Raw genomic sequence first — 21,351 nt, 5'->3', positions numbered from 1 at the left:
GTGTTATAAAAAATGATACGCGTATATGTACAAATATGTGTACTTTTGGAAAATGATATGTGTTAAAAAATAGGATACAAAACATTGTATTTAATGTTAATAAGAAGATAAACAAAGTAGATGAATTTTTAATACGCGAAACAAGAACACGTTTGCGTCAGAAGCTTGAAAAAATGACTGGGGTCAGGGGAAGGAAGAAAGGAAAGGAGAAGTAAAGTTAAACTAATCATAAAAACTGTTTCTCGTTCGTTGAACGTTTTTTTTTTACACATACCTCTCGCTCTTCTTCAGCAAGTGTTTACATTCTAATGTTTACATTTTTATTTTATTATATATCTTCTTGTCCCTGCGAATTTCTAAACGCAATGACTTTCGTGTGAGATCGGTATTTGTCGTGCGTATTTCGCAGTTATTTTTCTATTCCTAGTTAGTCATCTTCGAACATCAGAAGTTGTAACACCGGTATTAGAAAAATTTATTTCGCGTCGCGTATAAGTATTCGTACGTGTTTTTCTGTTCCTATGCAAGTGATTTGCATATGTACATAAGTGTATGTGTGTGTGTGTAGTGCTAACTAATGATAGATATATATATGGATAAGTGCAAAATATGGATATGGATATGCAGCATCAGATATAAGGAACGAATACACTAAATGTATGTTAATCATTATTTTTAACTTTAACATTATTTTTTATCGTAGCTCTCGAAAGATACCTTTTGAAATTTGTTCCGTTTCATTAACATTCTTTTAACATTTAAATTTTCCTTTTGATTCATTTCATTAATTAACTTTTTCGAATTCATAAATTTTATTTAATTTTTCATCGATCGTAAGAAATTTTTTGTATGTAGATTTATTATTGAATTGTATATAATTTACAATAAAATGTTATATTATCATTGGTTATTCGTGTTCACGATAGATACGATAATTTGTTAACGTTTTTAAATCGAATGAGTGAGTAATAATCGATAGGTCAACGATCGTCAATATGTAAAAAGGGATTGGAAAAGAATCATAGGTGGATGAAAAATGTACGTTGGTAGTGGGGGTGGCGCGAAGTGTAGAAACAAAAGAAAGGTGAAGTTTAAAAACGTTTAACGTTGATCGACCCATTCGAAATGTCGGACATGATGTTGTTACATTCTCCACTTCTTTTTCATCTCTTTTTTCTTTTTATTCTTTTTCACTTTCACATGCATTCATTTTATCAACAAAGCTCAAAGGTCCAGAAGTATTTCCAAATCAATGAATAATTGTAATTAATTATTGAAAAAAAAAAGGAAAAAAAAAAGAAGAAATCATATTCCTCTTGCTGATTGACTTTATGATTGAAAATAATGATTAATTATATAACGTTAATAATTTTTAAATGAAATCAAGCGAAATTTCTTTTGATTACCAGATCGGTGGTAGTTTATCAATCTTCGGTAAAAACAAAAAAACAAAGAAACATATAGAAACTGTTAGACAAATAGATAGAGAGAGAGAGAATGATGGAAAAGGGTGGGTGGGGGAGGGATAGAAAGTGAGAGGGTAAGAGGGGAGGTATTCAGAAACGATAACATCGTAGTACAGCTTGTAATGACAAACACATGCGTTCTCACCCCGATCTCTCTCTGTCCCTGGGGTAACACCACCACACGTACATATGCACGTATGCATAAACGTATACACTGATGTACGTATAAATATGTATGTGCGTGTGTGTGTGTATGCTTTGGCCTATCGGACTGCGATCTATATAACGCGGCATATGTTTAGGTCATTAATTAGCATCTGGAACCAATTAAAGTAATTACGAATTCGACAGTAAAATATTATCCAACCCGATTCTACCCGATATACTGGTCAATCATCTTTATTATTTGAAAAGAAATAAATTTTCAAAAATTCTAATACACGTCGAATACGTCATGCTTATTTTAATCTAATAAAAAATGTAAACACATGCATATATCTTAGAGTAAAAGAGACAAATTTATTAATTCATTTCATTGATCGGTAACAAAATATTACTTGTTGTTCTATAAAAAGAATTAAAACGAAACATACTAATCGACATTTTTTAATTCAATCGGAAAAATTGCAATCAAAGCTAGAATATTCCTTAATTCGATATAACTTTAATTATACAACACGTGTAATACGTAATGTTTTATGAAAAAGATGATAATACATTATCCTATACTTAAAATCATGAAAATCTAGTGTCATGTAAAACAGATCAAATTTAAAAGGTGTACAATTTATTTCCTTACAATAATAATACCAACGATTCAATTAAACACTACCTGTCAACCTATATTTATCATAAATCATTTCAAACTTTTTTTTAGAAAAACAAGTAATATTGTTTAGAAGTAGGAAAAGAAATCGTTTGATCTTATCGATTCTACTCGTGTTTCTTGTCTTCTATCTTTCTCTTACCACTGCCACTAGCACCCCTTGCCCTCCCCAACTATCTTCTTCTTTTCCCGGCGGACGTGCCCCACGTGACAAATATTGCAGGATGCAACTCGACAACTATCGATACGCATCCGCCATTCGAATTCCAGTCGTACCATTACCTCTGTTTAAACTTATATACCACTACCACATAGTACAGTACGCTAAACTCGAGATATATATTTATGCTTCCCGTATCATTTCGTAATTATCGATAACATCGTCAAGGCTTTTTGCAGGAAACAATGGCTCATTACGGATCTTACCGAGTAACTTACATCTCTTTTCTGTCTTATATTTTCTCCCTCTTCGTTCTTATTTTTCTTTTTGTTTTGTTTCCTTTAATTCTCCACCCAATTCCCCCCTCCCCCTGCCTCCTGCCCCCTCCACCCCTTTCCCCACCTCCACCACTCTTTATTTCAACTTATGTGATCCTCGTGATACGTGTTCATCCATGATTCATCAAACGATCACTTTGTCTTTTGTATTTTTTCTTTTGTTTTCTTACTCATCACGCGATCAATCAGATAATAATTAATGTTTAAATATTTTTGTACGAGTCGTCGATGTTTTAAAGAAAATATTTAAACAAGATTGGTGTTTAGTTTGATTTTCCCTGTTTCTTTTTTTTCTTTCTTAATCGATAAATCGATCGTTAATTATAATCCGTAATTTATGTTACGATAAGAGAGGGTGAGGTAGTATATCTCATGTGATATAATAATAATTGGTGTAAGAGAGAGAGAGATTAGAATTTGATTATCGTTCTTACATAGATATTTATTTGTAATACGTCGAGAGTTATCGAATTTCGACCTTCTCCGATTGCATTGATAAGTATCTAGTTTCAATGATTCTTCGTTTTCATTTGCAATTAATATCTGTCGACGCACGCATCGTAGTATCGAACAGATTACGTTGTATGTAATAATAATAATAATAATAATAATGACAACAATTATAACGCGTGTAGAAATAATAAAAAAAAAAATACCAATCTTACAGTAGAATAAAGATTTAAATAATTTTTCATCGTTTTTTTAAGAGCATTCATTTTCATTTGCAACGATTATATTTTCATTTGCAACGGTATTATTAAACACCTAATATTAATCGAAGAGTAAAGTTTGTCTTTTTATTTTTTTGTAATAATTAAAATAATTAGAATAGAGAGAAGTATTTTTGAAAAAAAGAAAACACAAAAGCATTGCATAATAAAATATCTTACGTTTGTTACACTTGATGTTTGAGAAAAGTAGTTTACTTATGAACGTTCTCGATCAAATGTTAGAATAGATCAATGGAACTTTGCACCTGTACTGTATGTTACCAATAGCAATACATATGTATTTTCCTGTATATGTATGCGTTAATGTTAGGTAGGAAAGTATACGTTTAACCTCACTAGCAATCGTAGTAACTTTGGGTCGATACTCGATTGCAAGTTAACTTGCAATCGAGTATTATACTAACGTTCGTATTATACTACGCGTATTATATATAACTTTTGACCTTTCCATTACAAATCTTATCGATTGTACGTTATTAAAAGTTCAAAATAAAAAAAAACAATTTATGAATTTAAAATATTTTAAACAAGAAAAAACAAATTATTAATACAATTCTTTTTATCCGATCAATACAAAATTGTTGACTATTCATCAAAATTCATTTAATACGATACAACAATTCTATATTTAAACAAATAAATAAATCAAATCTTGACGAAAATGTTAATAATTCGAATAAATTAAATATAAAGTTATAAAATGACATTTTTTTTCCTTTAAAATGTAAATGCAATATATGCGAATGTGTACATAATGGGTCAGTAGAAACTAGTTGGTAACCATGGATGGTCAAAGCGAATCTGGTTTCTCCCCTACCATTCTATCCTTGAACGAACAACACGAGGAGTCTCCCGTAACCTGTTTGATTCGACCAATCGATCGGGACTTGTGCAGCTTCCCTCTCAAACACACACGTACTCGCATCTATACATGTATTTATGTACTTACGAATTTTCACCGATAGGAACAGCAGGATCGAAGAAGAGGTTCCGAACACGAGGGTAATATCATACACACACATACACATATATGCATATACAGAGTGAGAGGAGGGGGGTTGGTTAAAAGTAAGAGAGGGGTGGAGACAGGAACGAAACGGGGCAGGAATTACCGCACGTGGAGGGTGGGGGTTTTGTTAAAGTTAGAGGGTGGCCAAGGGCTAAAGGGTGGTCCTACTCTCTCTACTCTCTCTTTCTCCCCCCCCCTATTCTCCCTTCTATCGGTAGAGAGAGAGCTTCAGCTACTTTGAATATAAAAGCATCTATAATTAATATCGGGACGTAGGTACCGAACCACCAACGATATTTATTAGATACTTTACCGAGTAAAGTTTGTTTTTTGTTTTTTTTTTTTTTTTTGGAAAAACGTTAATCCATAGACTCTCACGTCCATCTCGTTTTCTCTTTTACCATAATCTCATGATTTTTGTTTTTAAATCTTGAAACGTTTATGTCGAGTATGACAATACTTTTGTTTGGTAACAAAATTGAACTATAATTCGAAGTGTAAAGGGTTAAGGTATCATTAATAAAAAAAAAAGTATATTCAATGATAGAATTTTCATTGATTTATTTTCAATTCGTAAAGATAAATATTTAATGTTTTAGCAAAGGAAATGATTTCTATATTTAAATGATCTTTTTCGTCGGAGGAGATGAATATTTAAAAGTTTGTTAAATAAAATTATCTATATATATATATATATATATGGCGAAGGTACTGGAAAAAGTTTGAAGACAATTTTTAATTAATTCATTTTCCTTTTAAAAAGATAACCGGATATCGAATATATACGTCAAGGATACAATTTGTTAATTAATATGGCGTTATATTTATAAAAATTGTATTTATCGAAACCACGATAAATGAATAATATGTTCGATATATTTGAAACTAATGAATTATTTATTTATATATATATATATATATATATTTATATTTTTCTAAATCAGAATGAAAATAACGTCGTAATATTAATGTACGTTAATTAAATTATTACGGAAGGAATAATAATAACTGTTCTTTAGAATCTAGAAGTTAAATAAAACGATACACAGTTTCTATTTTAGTTAATGCTTTATCGTACCTAACGAAATTAGAGTCAGGAAAGCGAAATCGATCAATTTCGCATGGTACTAAACGGTAGTAGGTAATTCGAACGATCCGTAGCCTCTAGAATCGTGAAAATTTACAGCTACCAGCCGTGTCGATGTTCGTTTTCTGCACGTTTGTGTGCGTGCCTGCGTTAGCGCGGAAGCGATTTCGTTCCGCGAAACGCCAACTCTCTCTCTCTCTCGAACTCGAACTCGAACTTGCGTCACAATTGTTATTAACTGCTACGAGAAACTTTCGTTATTCCCCGTACGGCTCGTTTAATCGATCGCTTTTACGCTCACAGTCTTGAATTACAAAATTTCTATACTTGGAACATCAATTTTTTTTATAATATTTTTCTTGCTCGAAATACAATGTTGCATCAATTTTTTTTTCATATTTTCCTCTAGATAGCAAGAAAACAATATCACTATTTTGACGTTACTTTGCTAGGATAGAAAAATTATTCAATTTATATTAAAGAATTTTTACATTGTTTGCACCAGCTTGCACCCTGATGCAATTTTTTACAAATAATATTGCCCACATACAGAATTTATTGATCAACAGAAATGAATGATTTTTTATACAATATGAAACTGATTATTACAAGATCCCGAACGTATCTAAATAAATTTGTAATTGATTATAAATTTAAAACGTATATTAAAAATCTCGAAATTGTTTGTTTCAGAGGGCAACGTTAGCAGAGAAGGAAGTGTCCGCGTTGAAGGAACAACTGGCAAACGCGAACGATGGTAACATTAAGACTGAGGGGCATCAATTGTCCCAGAATTCGCAGGGAAGCGATCAGCAGCAACACGATGCTAGCAATCCCAGGAGAACTCCGAATAGCAATCTCGAACAGGAATTGCAGGCCAAGGACAAAGAGGTGAGTCAATTATTATTCCTTGACAAATTTACACCTAACAAAATATATTCGATTCATTTTTAATTAAAAAACAACAAAACGTTTGTTCTCATATTTCTTCAACGAAAGGAAGAACACGAAAATAATCGAAAGACGTATCTTTAAATTCTTTTCTTCGAAACTCACGAGTGTGAAGAAGAAGAAAAAAGGAAAAAAAACTAACGAAGTTTGAAGATATACGAATGGTAATAAGTAAACAGGATCGAAAATCAGTGTTGTATATATGGCAAAGGTGGTTCTCGAAATTCATATAACCGAGTAGACCTCGACGTTTAACTGTTGCACGCGAGGGTTCCCGCATTACTCGCGTGAGTATGCGTAAGCGCGTAGAAATGAATGACTAACGCTACCGGTTCTCTCTCTCTCTCTCTCTCACTCTTTCTTTTACATCCCCCATCTATTCGTCACCCACCCTCTTTGGGTGAGCGATCGCACGCGTGAAACGGACGCGCGAGTAACGCACGCGCGCGAATACTATGAACGTGAAACGTGAACGCGAATACGAGGGAAAGGGGGTGGAAAGGGATGAGGAAGAGGAAGGAAGAAGGAGAGGGAGAGATAGAGATAGATATTCAACCCCCTGTTTTACAACCGAATACCGCGAGCGCAACTCGTTGCGGTGGCCGCGCTAACGGAGCGCACTTCACCTTTTCTGATTTGCGATAAACGCCTCGAATCACGCTTCCCTTTCGTCGTTACAAAAATCCCTTACCCCTTTTTTTATTCTCTTTCTCTATCTATCCGTTTGTGTGTGTCTGCTTTTCACCCTTTCGGATGATTCTCTTAAAATAGGTTTACATTTTTAATCGATAACCGATCGATTGATTTTCGTTACAATTTCAAATTGAAGGTAAATAATGTTTACGATATTATTGTTAAATTGAAATGGTTTTTGTTTCTTTTATTTTTATTTTTTGTTATAAGAATGCATTGTAGAATCTCATACGTGCTAATATTTTTTGTTTCCTTTCGAGAAATTTTATCGTTTCATCGTCAATTTTTCGTAAACGTTGAAGATCCGTTCATTAGCTGCAAGTGAATGCAATTTTAGATATTACTTTTGTTAATACAAGATATATCTCATTTATTTTTTTCGAATTGAATCTGTTCATTGCTTTTTTAATATTATTTTTAATAATCGAAGAAGATCATTTATTAGCTGCAAGTGAATATATCATTTCATCGTCAACTTCTCGCTATAGCATTGAAAATTCGTCCATTAGCTACAAGTGAATAAAAGTTGCATAAAGATTAGAACACAATCAGCGTTATAATAATTAAGATTAAATATTACTATTATTATTATTATTATTAATGATCGCAAAATATAATATACATTGAATAAATTATTCCAATTATATAATTCGATATAAATTATCAATTAAAATAATCGTATAAAAATATTCAAACGCAAATACGGGATATTATTGGAAACGAGATATAAAAGTAATACTTTTTTTTTCATCATGTCACTTTTTATTCCCTTTAACAGCGAGGGTCGAGGTCCGATTTAAAGACTGTTCTTAACACGAGGCAAGTTTCGGTCTCGATGTCGAATAGATATACGTTTTCGTTATATTTAGAAACGTCGAGCTTGCGGCATCTCGGACTTTCGGTCCCCGTTGCGCGGGTCGTTAAGACGCCGGAATGCGATCTGAGTTGGTGGAGAGAAGAAGACCAAGAAGAAGAAGAACAAGAAGAACAAGGAAAACAAAAAGAAGAATAAGAACAAGAAGAAATAGAAAGAGAAAGAGAACTTTCTGTCCGTGCTTTACTCGCTTTTCACGACGACCTTTTATTACGATTCACTATACCAACCCTTTACCCCCACTCCTTACCCCACTACTACTATACCACGTTCAAATTTCGAAAGCTTCGTGCACACTGTGTGTCGTGCTTTAACGGCGATAACATTATCGTATATTTATCGGCTGAGTAAATAACCGAGAATCGTTTTTAAATCCCTCCCTCTTTCACTTGCACCTCTTTTTCTTCATCTTCATCATCATCTTCTCTCTCTCTCTCTCTCTCTCTATCTTTGTCTTTCTCTTTCTTTCTTTCTTCTTATTGTTTTTATTTCTTTTATTCGTAATGAATGTCTCTTTACCTCAGACACAGACGAGAGATTCGCTTTCAAAATCAAAAATAGCAGCTTTGCTTTCTGTGCTGTACTGCTAACATCTTTTTTTATTTTTACTTTTTTTTTAATTATTATTTATACGTTTCGTTTCACTTTTTGTTTTTCTTCTTTGTCTTCTCACGCCCGAAATTTCAAGGGAACGAGGAAAAAAAAAGGCAAAAGGGCAAAGGGAAAAAGGGGGAAAGTATGGGGTTAGGTGGTAGTGAGGGAGGGGAAGGGTTGGCCCGAAACGAGACAGGAGTACTACGAACAGCTGCTTCACGGCACAAGAATGATCGGAGATAATGACGGTCATTATTCGATTTTAATGTAGAGCATCCACGATGGGTTAGCAGGAAGTTCTCTAAATAGCGAATCAATCGTTAGTATCTAATTCTCGGGCAAAGAGCCGAGTTTGAAGAAAAGATATCACATGTGCAATTTCGTTTTATCGAATTGTTACGGAAAAAATTCCGAGTTGTCCGATTTTATACGTTTTTTCATATTTTTTCTTTCCTTTTTTTTATTCTTTTTTTGTTGTTTTATTTTTGGAAATTAGCTGATACATTTTCAACGAAATTTCACATACAATTAATGCCTTAAATTTGATTAAACGGTTATCAACGATTTCAAATATATTTTCTTAATTGTTCGAGAATAGGATTTTCCATTGTTCGAAAATCTTGAAGAAAAATTGATTAGCTAAAAGCAATCCCCCCCCCCTCCCAATAATATCTCTGACCCGTATTTTCACGTTTATAAACTAACGTTGACTGATTGAGATGTAAAAAGAAATATCAAGTTTAAAAAATGGGGATTCTTAACAATTCGTATTTTTTACGATTTTCGATTTGAATTATTAAACACAATCACCCGTCGTAAGTCCTACCTGATCTCTCGTTTTATTTCATTTTATTTCATTTACTTTTTTCCTTGTTTTCTTTTTACTCGTTTTTTTCGATACTAATAGTCGCTCCTCAGACAAACAGAATTTATTATTATTCCTCGGGGGTGAAAGGGGAGGAAGAGTAGAAGGAAGGAAAGGGGTAGGTTGCACATCGATGGATTAAATAATTGCCTTTCGAAGTAAGCATTGTAACCGGTTTGAAGGTATGCACAAGTTGATTTGAAATTCGAGAGAGAACGAATGAGAACCCGAACGAACGAACGAAAACGTTGATGGAAATCGGCGCGCGGGTTGTTTTGTACAAATTATCTCAAAGAAAGAAAGAAAGAGAGTGAGAGAGAGAGAGAGAGAGAGGATGAAAGGTCGCAGAAGAATATGCCATGGTGAGAGAGAGGAACATTTGCATACCAAGAGAGACATGTTTTTATCGATATCGAATAGTATCAAAGAGTGTATATGAGAAAAAAAAGAAAAAAAGGTATAGAAAGAGAATGATGAAAATAAAAAGGAAACGTTCGGGTAGGATATTAGCAAGTAAATTCATGAATAACTCGAGGAATGCATTAGCTTCCTCTCTTTCTTCTATAATACACACCCACGTAAACTTACACGTATACAGAGAAACGTATAAATAAATACACGTATGCATGCGTAAACGTATACGAGCAAGTTTGTGAGAGGATGGTATCGGGTGGGTGGTGGTAGTGGTTGTGGTGGTGGTGGGTTATCAAGCGATATCCATCCAACGTGGTGCTAGGAATAATTTCAATAATCCTCTCTCTTTCTCTCTCATCGTTTTGGCTTTGGGTGCGCGCGTGCTCGCGCGCATCTGTTCTGCCGTTTATATCGACATCGGTAAAGGTGAATTTTAATAAGCGTAAGCGTAACAACGATAAATCTTTTGCACGAGAGAGAGAGAGAGCCGATAAAAGGAACCAGGATGAACGAAGATCAAATATAAATAAAAATAAAAATTACAAAAAATAGAAAGATCACAGGTATTATACCAGGGACAAAATTAGAAAAAAAAAACAATAAAACATGCTTACACACGCGTACGCGTAAAATAAAACGAAGTAGAGGTTAGTTCGTATGATAATGTGAAGAAAAAAGAAAAACTTATTACCACTGGGGGTAATTGAAATTTTTCACGCCTGGGTTTACCTAATGTTAAGTTAAGTTAAGTTAAGTTAAGTTAAGTAAAGCCTAAGTGGTAGTTGGCAAACAACCCCTGCAATGTGTTGCACTTTCTTTCGGCTTTACGATACTACCTGCAACGAGCAGAGATATCGAGATCGTAAAAATCTAACAGGGGGGTGGGGTTGGAAAGATGAAGGTCTGGACGTTGCTTGGAATGAGGTGTTGGGAGTGAAACTCGGGGGTAGAGGGAGGGGGAGGGACAAGATGTCGACGGTGGGAAAGGGAAACGTGGCACGTCGTTCTCGAGTGCGCATAATGCTAACCTGAATCTCCTCGAGGAAGCTTGGAAGAAGCAAGGGGTTAAAAAAGAAAAGAAAAGAAGAGGAAGAATAAAGAAGAAGAAGAAGAAGAAGAAGAAGGGTTGGCCCTTAAACAAAAGTCGAAAACACTTAAAGCGTGAGAAAGGAGCGATAAAAAAAAACCCGCTAAGAGTTCAATAAGTATCCTCCTTAGAGCCAATAACAGTCACTCGAGCTTTCTCTCTCACTCTCTCTCTCACTCTCTCTCTCTTTTTTCACGCCTACCCTTCTCGGGATCTTTCATCTCTTTCTTTTCCAACATCGAGAGAAGAAAATCGTTTGGTTCGAAACGTTCGTAAGTATTCCACCATCCCCCACCCCCTTCAGCCCTTTCTACTCTTCGTTGTTGTAATCTCCGAAGCCGATAATCACCGATCTCATCCCCCGTTCGAACCCCCCTCCCCTTCTTACCTCTCATCATTCCAACCCATCTTTTACTCTCCTTCTTTCATCCATTCACGTTCGTACTTCTCTCTCTCTCTCTCTCTCTCTCTCTCTCGTTTTCTTTCTCTGTCTGTCTCTGTCACTTTTCATTCGAAAACCTTATTCTCTATAGGGGTGGGGAGAGGGGTGGTGTACGAAGATGAGGAATGTTCGATGGTGAAAATACGAACGATGCCATTTAAACGGATAAGAATTTATGCTCAGGGTAGAATGTCTTTATTCTGTTTAGGTGCATCATAGCTATAGAAAACTTGGAATGATTTGTATTATATTTTGTCGATTTAAAAACGGTACGGCTAATGGAACTTTGATCGGCGACTGATTGTGCGATGAAGTGAAGATAAAATTAAAGAATGGAGAAGTAGGAGGAGAAGAAAGGGAAGAACAATAACGAGAAATAAATAATGTAGTGACTATAGTGAGAATAGTTAAGAGAACACAATTTAATAACTCATTATGATAATATAATCGTGCGACAGAATATTAATTAGAATTATTTGTTTGCAATTATAATCAGTTTTTGATTATTTAAATTTTTGTAATTCATTATAATTTAATTTTGTTCTTTTTTCTTTACGTAGAATTACATCGAAACGATTTTTCTGTTATCGTTTGTTAGTTATTGTCATCAATTTTTGATTATATTTTAAATATTTTTATAATTTGTTATTTAATTATAGTTTCTCTTTTCTTTTTCTTTTTGTAAGATGAGATATATCGAAGAACTTGTATCGAAACGTCGTAACGATTTTGCGATATCTCGAACGTCGGTAATCGACAAGCTGATTTTAAACACACATGTTAACGCGTGTACGATTTTGTTTTCGTTTGTGTTATATGATAATTAAGATCCGATCATCGGTAGAATAAAAAGAGAAAGATAAAATGAATATTAGAAGATGGGGTTGGGGGAGGGGGGTTAAGGAAGGGTCTGGGGGAATGGAAGTGTAGGGTTGTGGAGGGAAGGGTGGTTGTGGGTAGTTGTATTAGAATCGTTATCCGATGTAATCAAATAAACGTTGGATCTATATTACGTTCGAAGAAAAGATACTCGTCATCGAAACTGTTAGGTGATTCGTCGTGTTACTTTTATGTGTGTGTGTGTATGTGTGTGTAATGAAACCAGTAAAAATATCAACTCTCAAGAGAGAGAAAGAGAGAGAGAGAATGAAAGAAAAAGAAAGTGATAGAAAGTAACGACAATCAACGATGGGTGGTGACATAGCAATCGCTTTTCAACGTCAACGTTGTTCTCTTGTTTCTTCGTTATCTCTTAGCAAATAAAATTAAAACAAAAAAAGAAAAAAAATAGAAAATTAAAATGATGAAAAATATAATCTTACGTATAAAATCATCGAAATATATCTTCTTTCCAATAACGTTTGAAATTAATCCAAATTTTCCTTCTAAATTCCAAAATAATTTTATTCGTCGTATAAATAATTGGCACGCTTGCTGTCAATATTAATTACACGTTGAATATATATATATATATATATATATTAAAATATACTTTTAGATTGGAGCTTAATAAATGATCATTGTCATCAATTCCACCCACGTAACTTACTACTACTACTGAAATCATCACCACCCCTGTCCCTCCCCCAACCCCTTCTACTCCCAACCATTAAAATTCTTGGTCCAAGTATTTTTGAGATATAAATAAGTGTCATTGGTTGTATTCTCTAATCGATCATTTTCATATTTCTTTCACACTTTGAATTATCGTGTATTTATCGTGGGTATTTTTTTTCTTATTCATGTGCACTTATTTCAAACGATATACTTTTAATAATATATTAATAATATTTAAAAAGTAATATTAATAATAATGATATGAATAAAATTATGCATATAATAGTTTTGTTAATCGTGCTGGATTAGATTCGAGTTAGAAAATTCGTTTGTTAGTTTTCGTATTTTAGTTTAGGACAAAGTAGCGATCTTTCGCACCAGTCATGTCACCGATGCCAATTATCTTAATGCTTTCCACTATCTCTCTCTCTCTCTTTCACTCTCTTTCTCTTTTATGCGATGACTATACCAGTCTAAAGGCACACGTCCAAACGAATTGCCTCTGTGTGCCACATAGTTTAATGTTTCAACTCGTGGAGACTATCATTCGCCATCGTTTCTTCTCTTCGTTTCTTCTCTTCTTTTGAGAATCGAAAGAGAGGGCTATATCTCTCTCTCTTTCATTTTCTCTTTCTTTCTCTCTCTCTTTCTCTCTCTCTCTCTCTCTCTTTGAAAATAAATCACTCATGTAACTCCGGTGATTCACTAATTTGAATAAAGAACGGAAAAAGAGAGAATGGGATACGATAGAAGGAAGAAGATAATAAATAACTTTACTTTACGACTAATCGTAGATGTTTCAATTTTTCTTTCTTTAATATTTTTCTTGTTTTTGAAATATTAGAAGAATAAGGTCAATATATTATTTGTCATGGGAGAAATTATTTTAATTGTGTTGGAAAAATAAATTTAAAAATAATTTCTATTATTTGGAAATAATAATCGTTTACCCCGTCTAAGAATGAATTATTAAACGTTTAATAGAAGAAATACTTATGTATGCATGTAAGAAATTATATTCTTTTTGCATAACAAAAAATTTCTTTTCGCAGCCTATACGCCTTACAGTGTTCCACATTTGTTTGTGATGGATACTTTCTTTTAGATACATTTTTATAACAATAGTAATAGGCATTATACTTCTCTGCATTGGTTTCAGAAATTTCTGAAACTAAACAGAAATTTAAATGTATACCAATACTGGTCGAAAGAAGAAAAAGAGGTATAGAATAATAAGAATTATTGTAGAAAATAATTTATAAATAACTAAGATGCATTCATTTTTCAATTCTTTTGATAGAATATTAATGCACATAGTTCTTCGCAGTGTGAATAAAAAGAAGACGGTGTCTTCCAAACTTCCATGATTTCAGTGTCATCGGCTTCTTCTTATCGTTGCTGAAAATAATGCGCTCTCTCTTCAAATAAAATATTGATCACCTATGCGGAGAGAATAAGTTTTCTAATGCTTAGAATAAATATTTTTAAAAGAATTATAATATTTTTTTCTTTTAGAAGCAAAATTTTTATTTTACCTTTTAACAGATTCATGTCTTACTTATTCCTTGTAACTGCGGCTGCATTCTATTCGCATAATAATTACATGGAATCTCTACGAAGAAGACAATAGTTTACAGAAGTCTTCAATATTTTCTTTTCTGTCGATGAACAAATGGGTTATTCATTACCTGGAATGAAGCATGGCAATACATTATGCACAAGTATAGATTTTTTTAATATATTATATTTGCTATTAGTTTTTTAAATTTGTAATAACTAGTATGCATTTTTTCTTCAATTCTTTTGATAGAATATTAATGCACATGGTTTCTTCGCAGTGTGAATAAACAGAAGACGGTGTCTTCCAAAATCTTCCATGATTTCAGTGTCATCGGCTTCTTCTTATCGTTGTTGAAAATAATGCGCTCTCTCTTCCAATAAAATAATTGATCACCTATGCGGAGAGAATAAGTTTTCTAATGCTTAGAATAAATATTTTTTAAAAGAATTATAACATTTGTTTCTTTCAGAAACAAGGTTATTATTTTTTACATTTTTACAGATTCATGTCTTACTTATTCCTTGTAAATGCGGCTGCATTCTTTTCGCATAATAATGACATGGAATCTTTACGTAGGAGACATTAGTTAAAAGAAATCTGTATATCGTTAACCATTGGAAAATGAAATTTATATGCATAAATCCAATACTATAATGAAGTCTTTCCCTTGGATGTTTTACAGTCTTTGATTAGAATGAAAAATCAATCATCATTTCTTCCCATACGCACCAAAAGAAGTATAACTTAAAAAAAAAAGATATAATGAATGAAAATTGTTATTAATCGAATTAATTGCAAAGAAATAATGTAATATAAATGAGAAGTAAGAAAAAGTAGAGATAAAAAAGAAGAAAAAGCTGGAAAAAAAAATTGAATTTATTCCCGGATAGGATGTGGCTCTTATGACCGCATACGATAGGTAAAATACTAACTAACATAAACGTACAATATAATATAAATGAGTCGCCGCGAATATAAGGGAAAAATAATAGCGAACGGGTCTCTAAGCGATTGATAATACGATGATAAGCATGCTTCTAGCTTGTCCTGGATTACTTCCGTTTCCGGTTGTGCAACGTCGATGCGGCGGCATCAGTGTTATTGAAATATAAGTGTAGCTTATACCGTACGAAATATCGCGCGATTTTTTTACATCATTCCCCTTAGAAAAGAATGTTCATCGCTACTAGCACTCGAAATTTCGTTTCGTTCATTTTTTCGACCAAATTCTTCTCCTTTTTTTTCTTTTTTTTTTCATTACTTTAACACGATCGCGATATTTATTTTTTATTCGTAACGTTAAATTATATTCTTTTTTTCCGTTTAGTTGTAAATAATAAAAGACACTTTAGGTTATTAAATAATTGTTCTTGGAAAATACGAACGTTATAGTTGAACAAAAATTATGGTTAATCGTGAAACAATAATTTGAATATTTAGATCAAATCAAAATCGTCTGGGTATCTTTCAACTTTTAACTAACCAAAGGTGTGCGTTTCCTCATTCAACTTATCGATGTATTCTTTTGATCTTCGGTGGTTTGAGAAATAATTTCGAAAAAGAAAGAAAGAAAAAAATGAAATTTATGAATCGCGAAGAAAAAAAAAAGAAGAAAAAAAAGACCTAGCTCGCGAATACCAATGATGACGCGTTCGCATTGGAAATAGAATTATTTTATTATTCCTAAAATATAATGTGAGGTCGAAAGAAGTAGTTTAGAAGAATGGAAAAGAGAAAACAAAATAGAATTTATTCTTCAAACAAATATATTTATAAATATATCTAATATATTATTTAACATTTAATCGAACCCAATTAATCGTATGAAAAAAAAAAAGAATTAATCTAAATAACGTCATACGATTTTATGCGATATTTAATTGGAAGAAAAAGAAAAAGAGAGAAAGGGGGATCGGTTTCTCTGGTTTCGTTTCGATCCTCTTTTCACTGATTCTCATCGCGTGTCATCTTTTACGAGAGTTAAAAAATCCGAAAGGAGTTCTTAGAGAGAAAGAGAAAGAGAAATATAAATGAGCAAGAAGAAAAAAAAGAATTTGAAAAAAAGTAAACTCGTATCGCGAATAGATGAAAGAGTTAAAGAGAGAGAGAGAGAGAGAGAGAAATCGTGTGCCAACGCAAACATGTTCGCGGAGTGTTTCAAAACACGTTGGCTAATGTACCGAGAACTGTAGATCAAGAAATAACCGAGAGAATACGATCCTCTTCTCTCGTAGATGCGTTTCAACTCCTCTCCTCCTCTCCCCCCTTTCCCTCCCCCTACGTAGCTTATTTCCAAGAGAGGGAAAAAAAGGATGGGATCATCCTGTCTTTTACGTTGGTGTGTGATTTCAGAGTAAACTTATCTTCCTTTACATCTTTCCTTTTTTTTCTTTTACATTCCTTTTTTTTTACATTCCTTTTACGACGTTTCATTTTGACATTTTGATATTTTTGTTGGATCGGTATTGGACAAATAATAATCGTTAAAGTTGTTTATTCTATCGTTCTTGTTATTTCTTATAATTATTTAATTTCATTTTTTATTAATAATTATTGAGACATCTTTTATTTATTTTAATATAGAAGAAATGTTTAATACTTTTATATATATATTAATTTATTCATTTTGTCTGACACGTTTTAATTGGTTAATTAACTTACAACCGATTGCATAGCAACGATAAAAATTTCATCTGAAAAATTAATCTTTCTAAATCGAATATAAGGTGATAAAATTGATATAGATATTATATCGGTTATGATGATGATGATATCAATGATAGATAAACAAAATGTAGATATATCCCATGATGATATTAGCATATTTGCACAGATAGGAAGATTTGCTGATAATTATTGTGATAAGGAACAATCGAGTACGCAATAGACGACATTATGGCGCGGTATGAACAAACAATCGGTCTTGGATTCGAATACTCGGACGAAACATACTAATTTTATATCGTTCATTAACAACCAATTAACTCTAATCGACAATTTACGTACTATCGTTCGTTCCAATATCATAAATGAACCTACATTAAACTATACAAACACATTTGCATATGCGTGTATTAAAAGTATGAAACAAAGTATGAACAATTGATCGGTGTGTATTAGATTTTGATTGAAATCGATAAAAGATTTTAAACTTTTGACTGATAATGTACACAGGTAAATGATTTACGAATGCAAATTGACACGGTGCATTTAATTGGTCTATAATATGCAATGGAGTATTATATATTTTCGTGATTCGTTGTACGCCATAAAACCGATTAGACTTATTCCGAGTGGACGGATTAGTTAACACAATAGGAAAGAGTAAGAGTAATAGTAAAAGTAAGAGAGAAAGAGAGAAATGACTATGAGAAGATGGAAAGCTTTCGTGCTTTTATCTACTCGTACAATGAATATTCTTTCGAGCAAATCATTTACAAAAGAGAGAAAGATAATAGAATATAGTGAATAATAGTCTTTGCTTCGCATAAGTTTATAAACGAATGTACAATCCGATTAAAATGGTTGAGAATGTTATAGAATACATATATATATATATAAAGAAAATACTTAATCTAATGTTTTGTGTATTATTAAAGAACTTGCACATCATTTTCTATTAGAAAATATGAAATTTATAGTCACGGCAAGTATATAATTTAATAGTTTGCTTAGGTATTACGTTAAATTGGGTTATACCGAAAACTCTGACGCAAACCTTGACGCAACCCTGACGACGCAATTTGAACGCAATTTAAAAGTTCGATTTGCGTATTCGATTTGTCAAGAAGAATCTGCCTTTTGTCGTATTATCATTTACGAAATAATCAAACGAAAATTCAAACTCTTCCGACTGCACAGGCTTCAATTGTTTTTTTTATTATTCGTATTCGAATTCACCCCGTATGCTTTTAATGATTTGCTACAAAGATGCGATTAGAATGCACATTAATGACCAATCAAATTTCACAATTCACGATCATTGAAAAGAATTTATAATAAAATTCTAAATACGATACTATTTGCCATTGAAAAAAAAACATAATAAAACTAAAATTACTATAAGAACAATCTATTAGTTAAATAGCAACAAATCCTGACCAATTTCATTCCATTCTTTTCTACTTTCGAAATACGTTATAAGGGATTCCCAATTTGAGAAATATATTTTTTCGACGAGAGTAAATTCGAGGATACCGGAGAGTTAGATGAGAAATAAGGCAGGGGGTGGAGGTGAGGTAGGTGGGATGAGGTATGGTAAAAACCTGGGAATATTTGCACTCGAGCAAAAATTACGTGGGTTAGAGGAAGTGCAACGAGTGCTTACGAGAAAAGGGGCCTCTGCTGTGTGTTGGCCACACTCACTTTCTCTCTCTTTCTCTCTCATATTTTATCTCTTTTCGTCTCTCATCTATCTTTTTCTCACTTCCTATCCTATCCTCTCCTCTCCTCTCGTTTCGTTTCGTTTCGTTTCGTTTCGTACTACGTTGCGGGGTTTCGTGGTCGGCTTGTGCGGGACGCCAGGAGAGCCAATATCGTTAGATATTCATTTCGTAAGTTTGAAGTAGAACAAAATATAGAAACTCACGGAATAACTCCCTCATCTACCTTTCTCTTACCCCTTACCCTTCTCCCCACCTGATCCCTTTCTGTGCTGCACCCCCTTTCACCTCCCACATCTCACTCTTCCTTTCCTTTCCTCACCACCACCACCACCACCACTACCACTACCACTTTTTCTACATATTTCCCTTACAGTTTGTTCGTAGAAAGTCACCCCCCTCTCCTCTTATTCCCATTACTCTTTTTCCCCCGATTATTTAAAAAGTACGATTTGTAATGAGACTCGGATATACGGAACCGAGAAAGATAACCCTTTAACCCTTGGTCAGAGTTTCGTGACTACTTTTTTATTTCTTTTTTTTTTAATTTTATTATTTAATGTAGAAATAAATAAAAGACAAATATATATGTAGAGAGAGAGAGAGAGAGAGACAGAGAGAGAGAGAGTATTTTATATGTAACGAAAATTTTCTCGGTAAATGGTAATTATAATAAATCATAGAATCAAATCAGGTTATCGAAATGTAAACCTAATGAAAATATTAGATATAACGTATATTAACATATATATATATATACATATATATACTCATACTGACTAATGTCGCAATCATGACTCGCATCGAATAAAAATGTGATAACGTTATCGTACTTGCACCGATCGTATTCCAGTTTCTTACGTTTACGATATACTCTAAAACATCTTTCCTACTCATCTATTTATTATCTTTTTTCGTTTCTTTTTCTTTCGACACCAAATTAAATCGGAGATAGTTGCAAGTTCAAAAATTAATATAAAAGTTTAACAAAAGAAATATAAAAAATATGTATATTATAATCATTTAAATTTATTCACTTACGATACGATTTAATCGATAAACTGCATTCTCTTTCGTGAATAATTTCAATCAGAAACTTATACAAAAAATAATACGCACTATTAGAAATATTTAATAATTATATTTATCGTATTCCACATACAATTTCATATCTTTTATGACAAATTAAGATTTGATTCAATTAAATTAGAGAAATGTATATTATTATTTCGTTAAAAATTAAAACGAAAATAATAATAATAATAATAAGATAATTGTATTTATCCTATTCCACATACAATTTCATACCTTTTATGATAAATTAAGATTTGATTCAATTAAATTAGAGAAATATATTAATATTTTGTTAATAATTAAAACAGAAATAATAATAATAATAATAATAATAATAATAATAATAATAATAATAATAAGAAGAAGAAAATATATATGTATGATTAGAATTATATATACCTACACGTAAGATATAATTACAGTCACGAGTTCGAGTCATATTCTAATACTCTTTTACTTTTCATTACGTATACACCATAGGCTTTGCCATTATTATATGTTTCTCATTCTCTCTTTAGTCTACCTGATCTCTCGCAACCCTTATCTTCCGTTTGCACGTTCATTCTACCTCAGGTGGCATCGTATTTCTCTTACGAGCACGTAGAACAAATCCAACTCCCCATTTCTCCCATATCGTCTTATAAATGGTCTTACAGAAATCTCGTTCCATACTGTCTGATAAAGTTTTGCCACATCGTCGTCTTCGTTTTCGTATAGCGATCTTCTTAATCGTTTCTAAAACAAAGATTGCACACTAAAAAACAAAATACAGATACAGGCTGTAATAATAAATCAATCGTAAAAATATTAACTTCGATTTGATTCAAAATATTTTTCAAACGTTGTACAACTTTATTCGTCATTATATTATATAATGTATTAATATTAATGAAAAAAGAAAAAAATAGTTAACTTCATTCGAAAAAGTTAAGCCCAAAGTTATTTCGAGTAACCAAACTGCAAATTATTTCACTAGTTGAAAATTACTATAAGTCCATTCTTTTCAACGTACGTGTATCCACTCGAAAAGATATTACAGAAAGAAAGAAGGAAAAAAAAAAGCAAATAATAGGAAGATATGAGAAATGTAGATAGGGAATGGTAACGGTGGTGGTGATGGGGGGTTGGTGGGGTTGAGGGTAAAAAAAGAAGAATCAGTTTTGGGTATTTTCAACGAATCCCCGTGGGTATTTCCGTAGAAAATCGCGAGAGAAGGAGGCGGAAGAGACTCGGTGGGGGG

At 32.7% G+C, this 21,351-nt stretch overlaps 1 protein-coding gene across 1 annotated transcript in view; it reads left to right on the top strand.

Moving 5' to 3' along the window:
• LOC122514849 (homeobox protein cut-like) overlaps positions 1-21,351 on the top strand; it is a 154,945-nt gene that overhangs the window by 64,390 nt on the left and 69,204 nt on the right. The window contains 1 exon segment of the mRNA XM_043631922.1: positions 6,311-6,508. Coding sequence (XP_043487857.1) covers positions 6,311-6,508 — 198 coding nt within the window.

The sequence above is a fragment of the Polistes fuscatus genome, unplaced genomic scaffold (genome assembly GCF_010416935.1).
Source record: "Polistes fuscatus isolate 324 unplaced genomic scaffold, CU_Pfus_HIC Scaffold16, whole genome shotgun sequence".
NCBI classification, from domain to species: Eukaryota; Metazoa; Arthropoda; class Insecta; order Hymenoptera; family Vespidae; genus Polistes; species Polistes fuscatus.
This window is presented reverse-complemented; position numbering and strand designations above follow the sequence as displayed.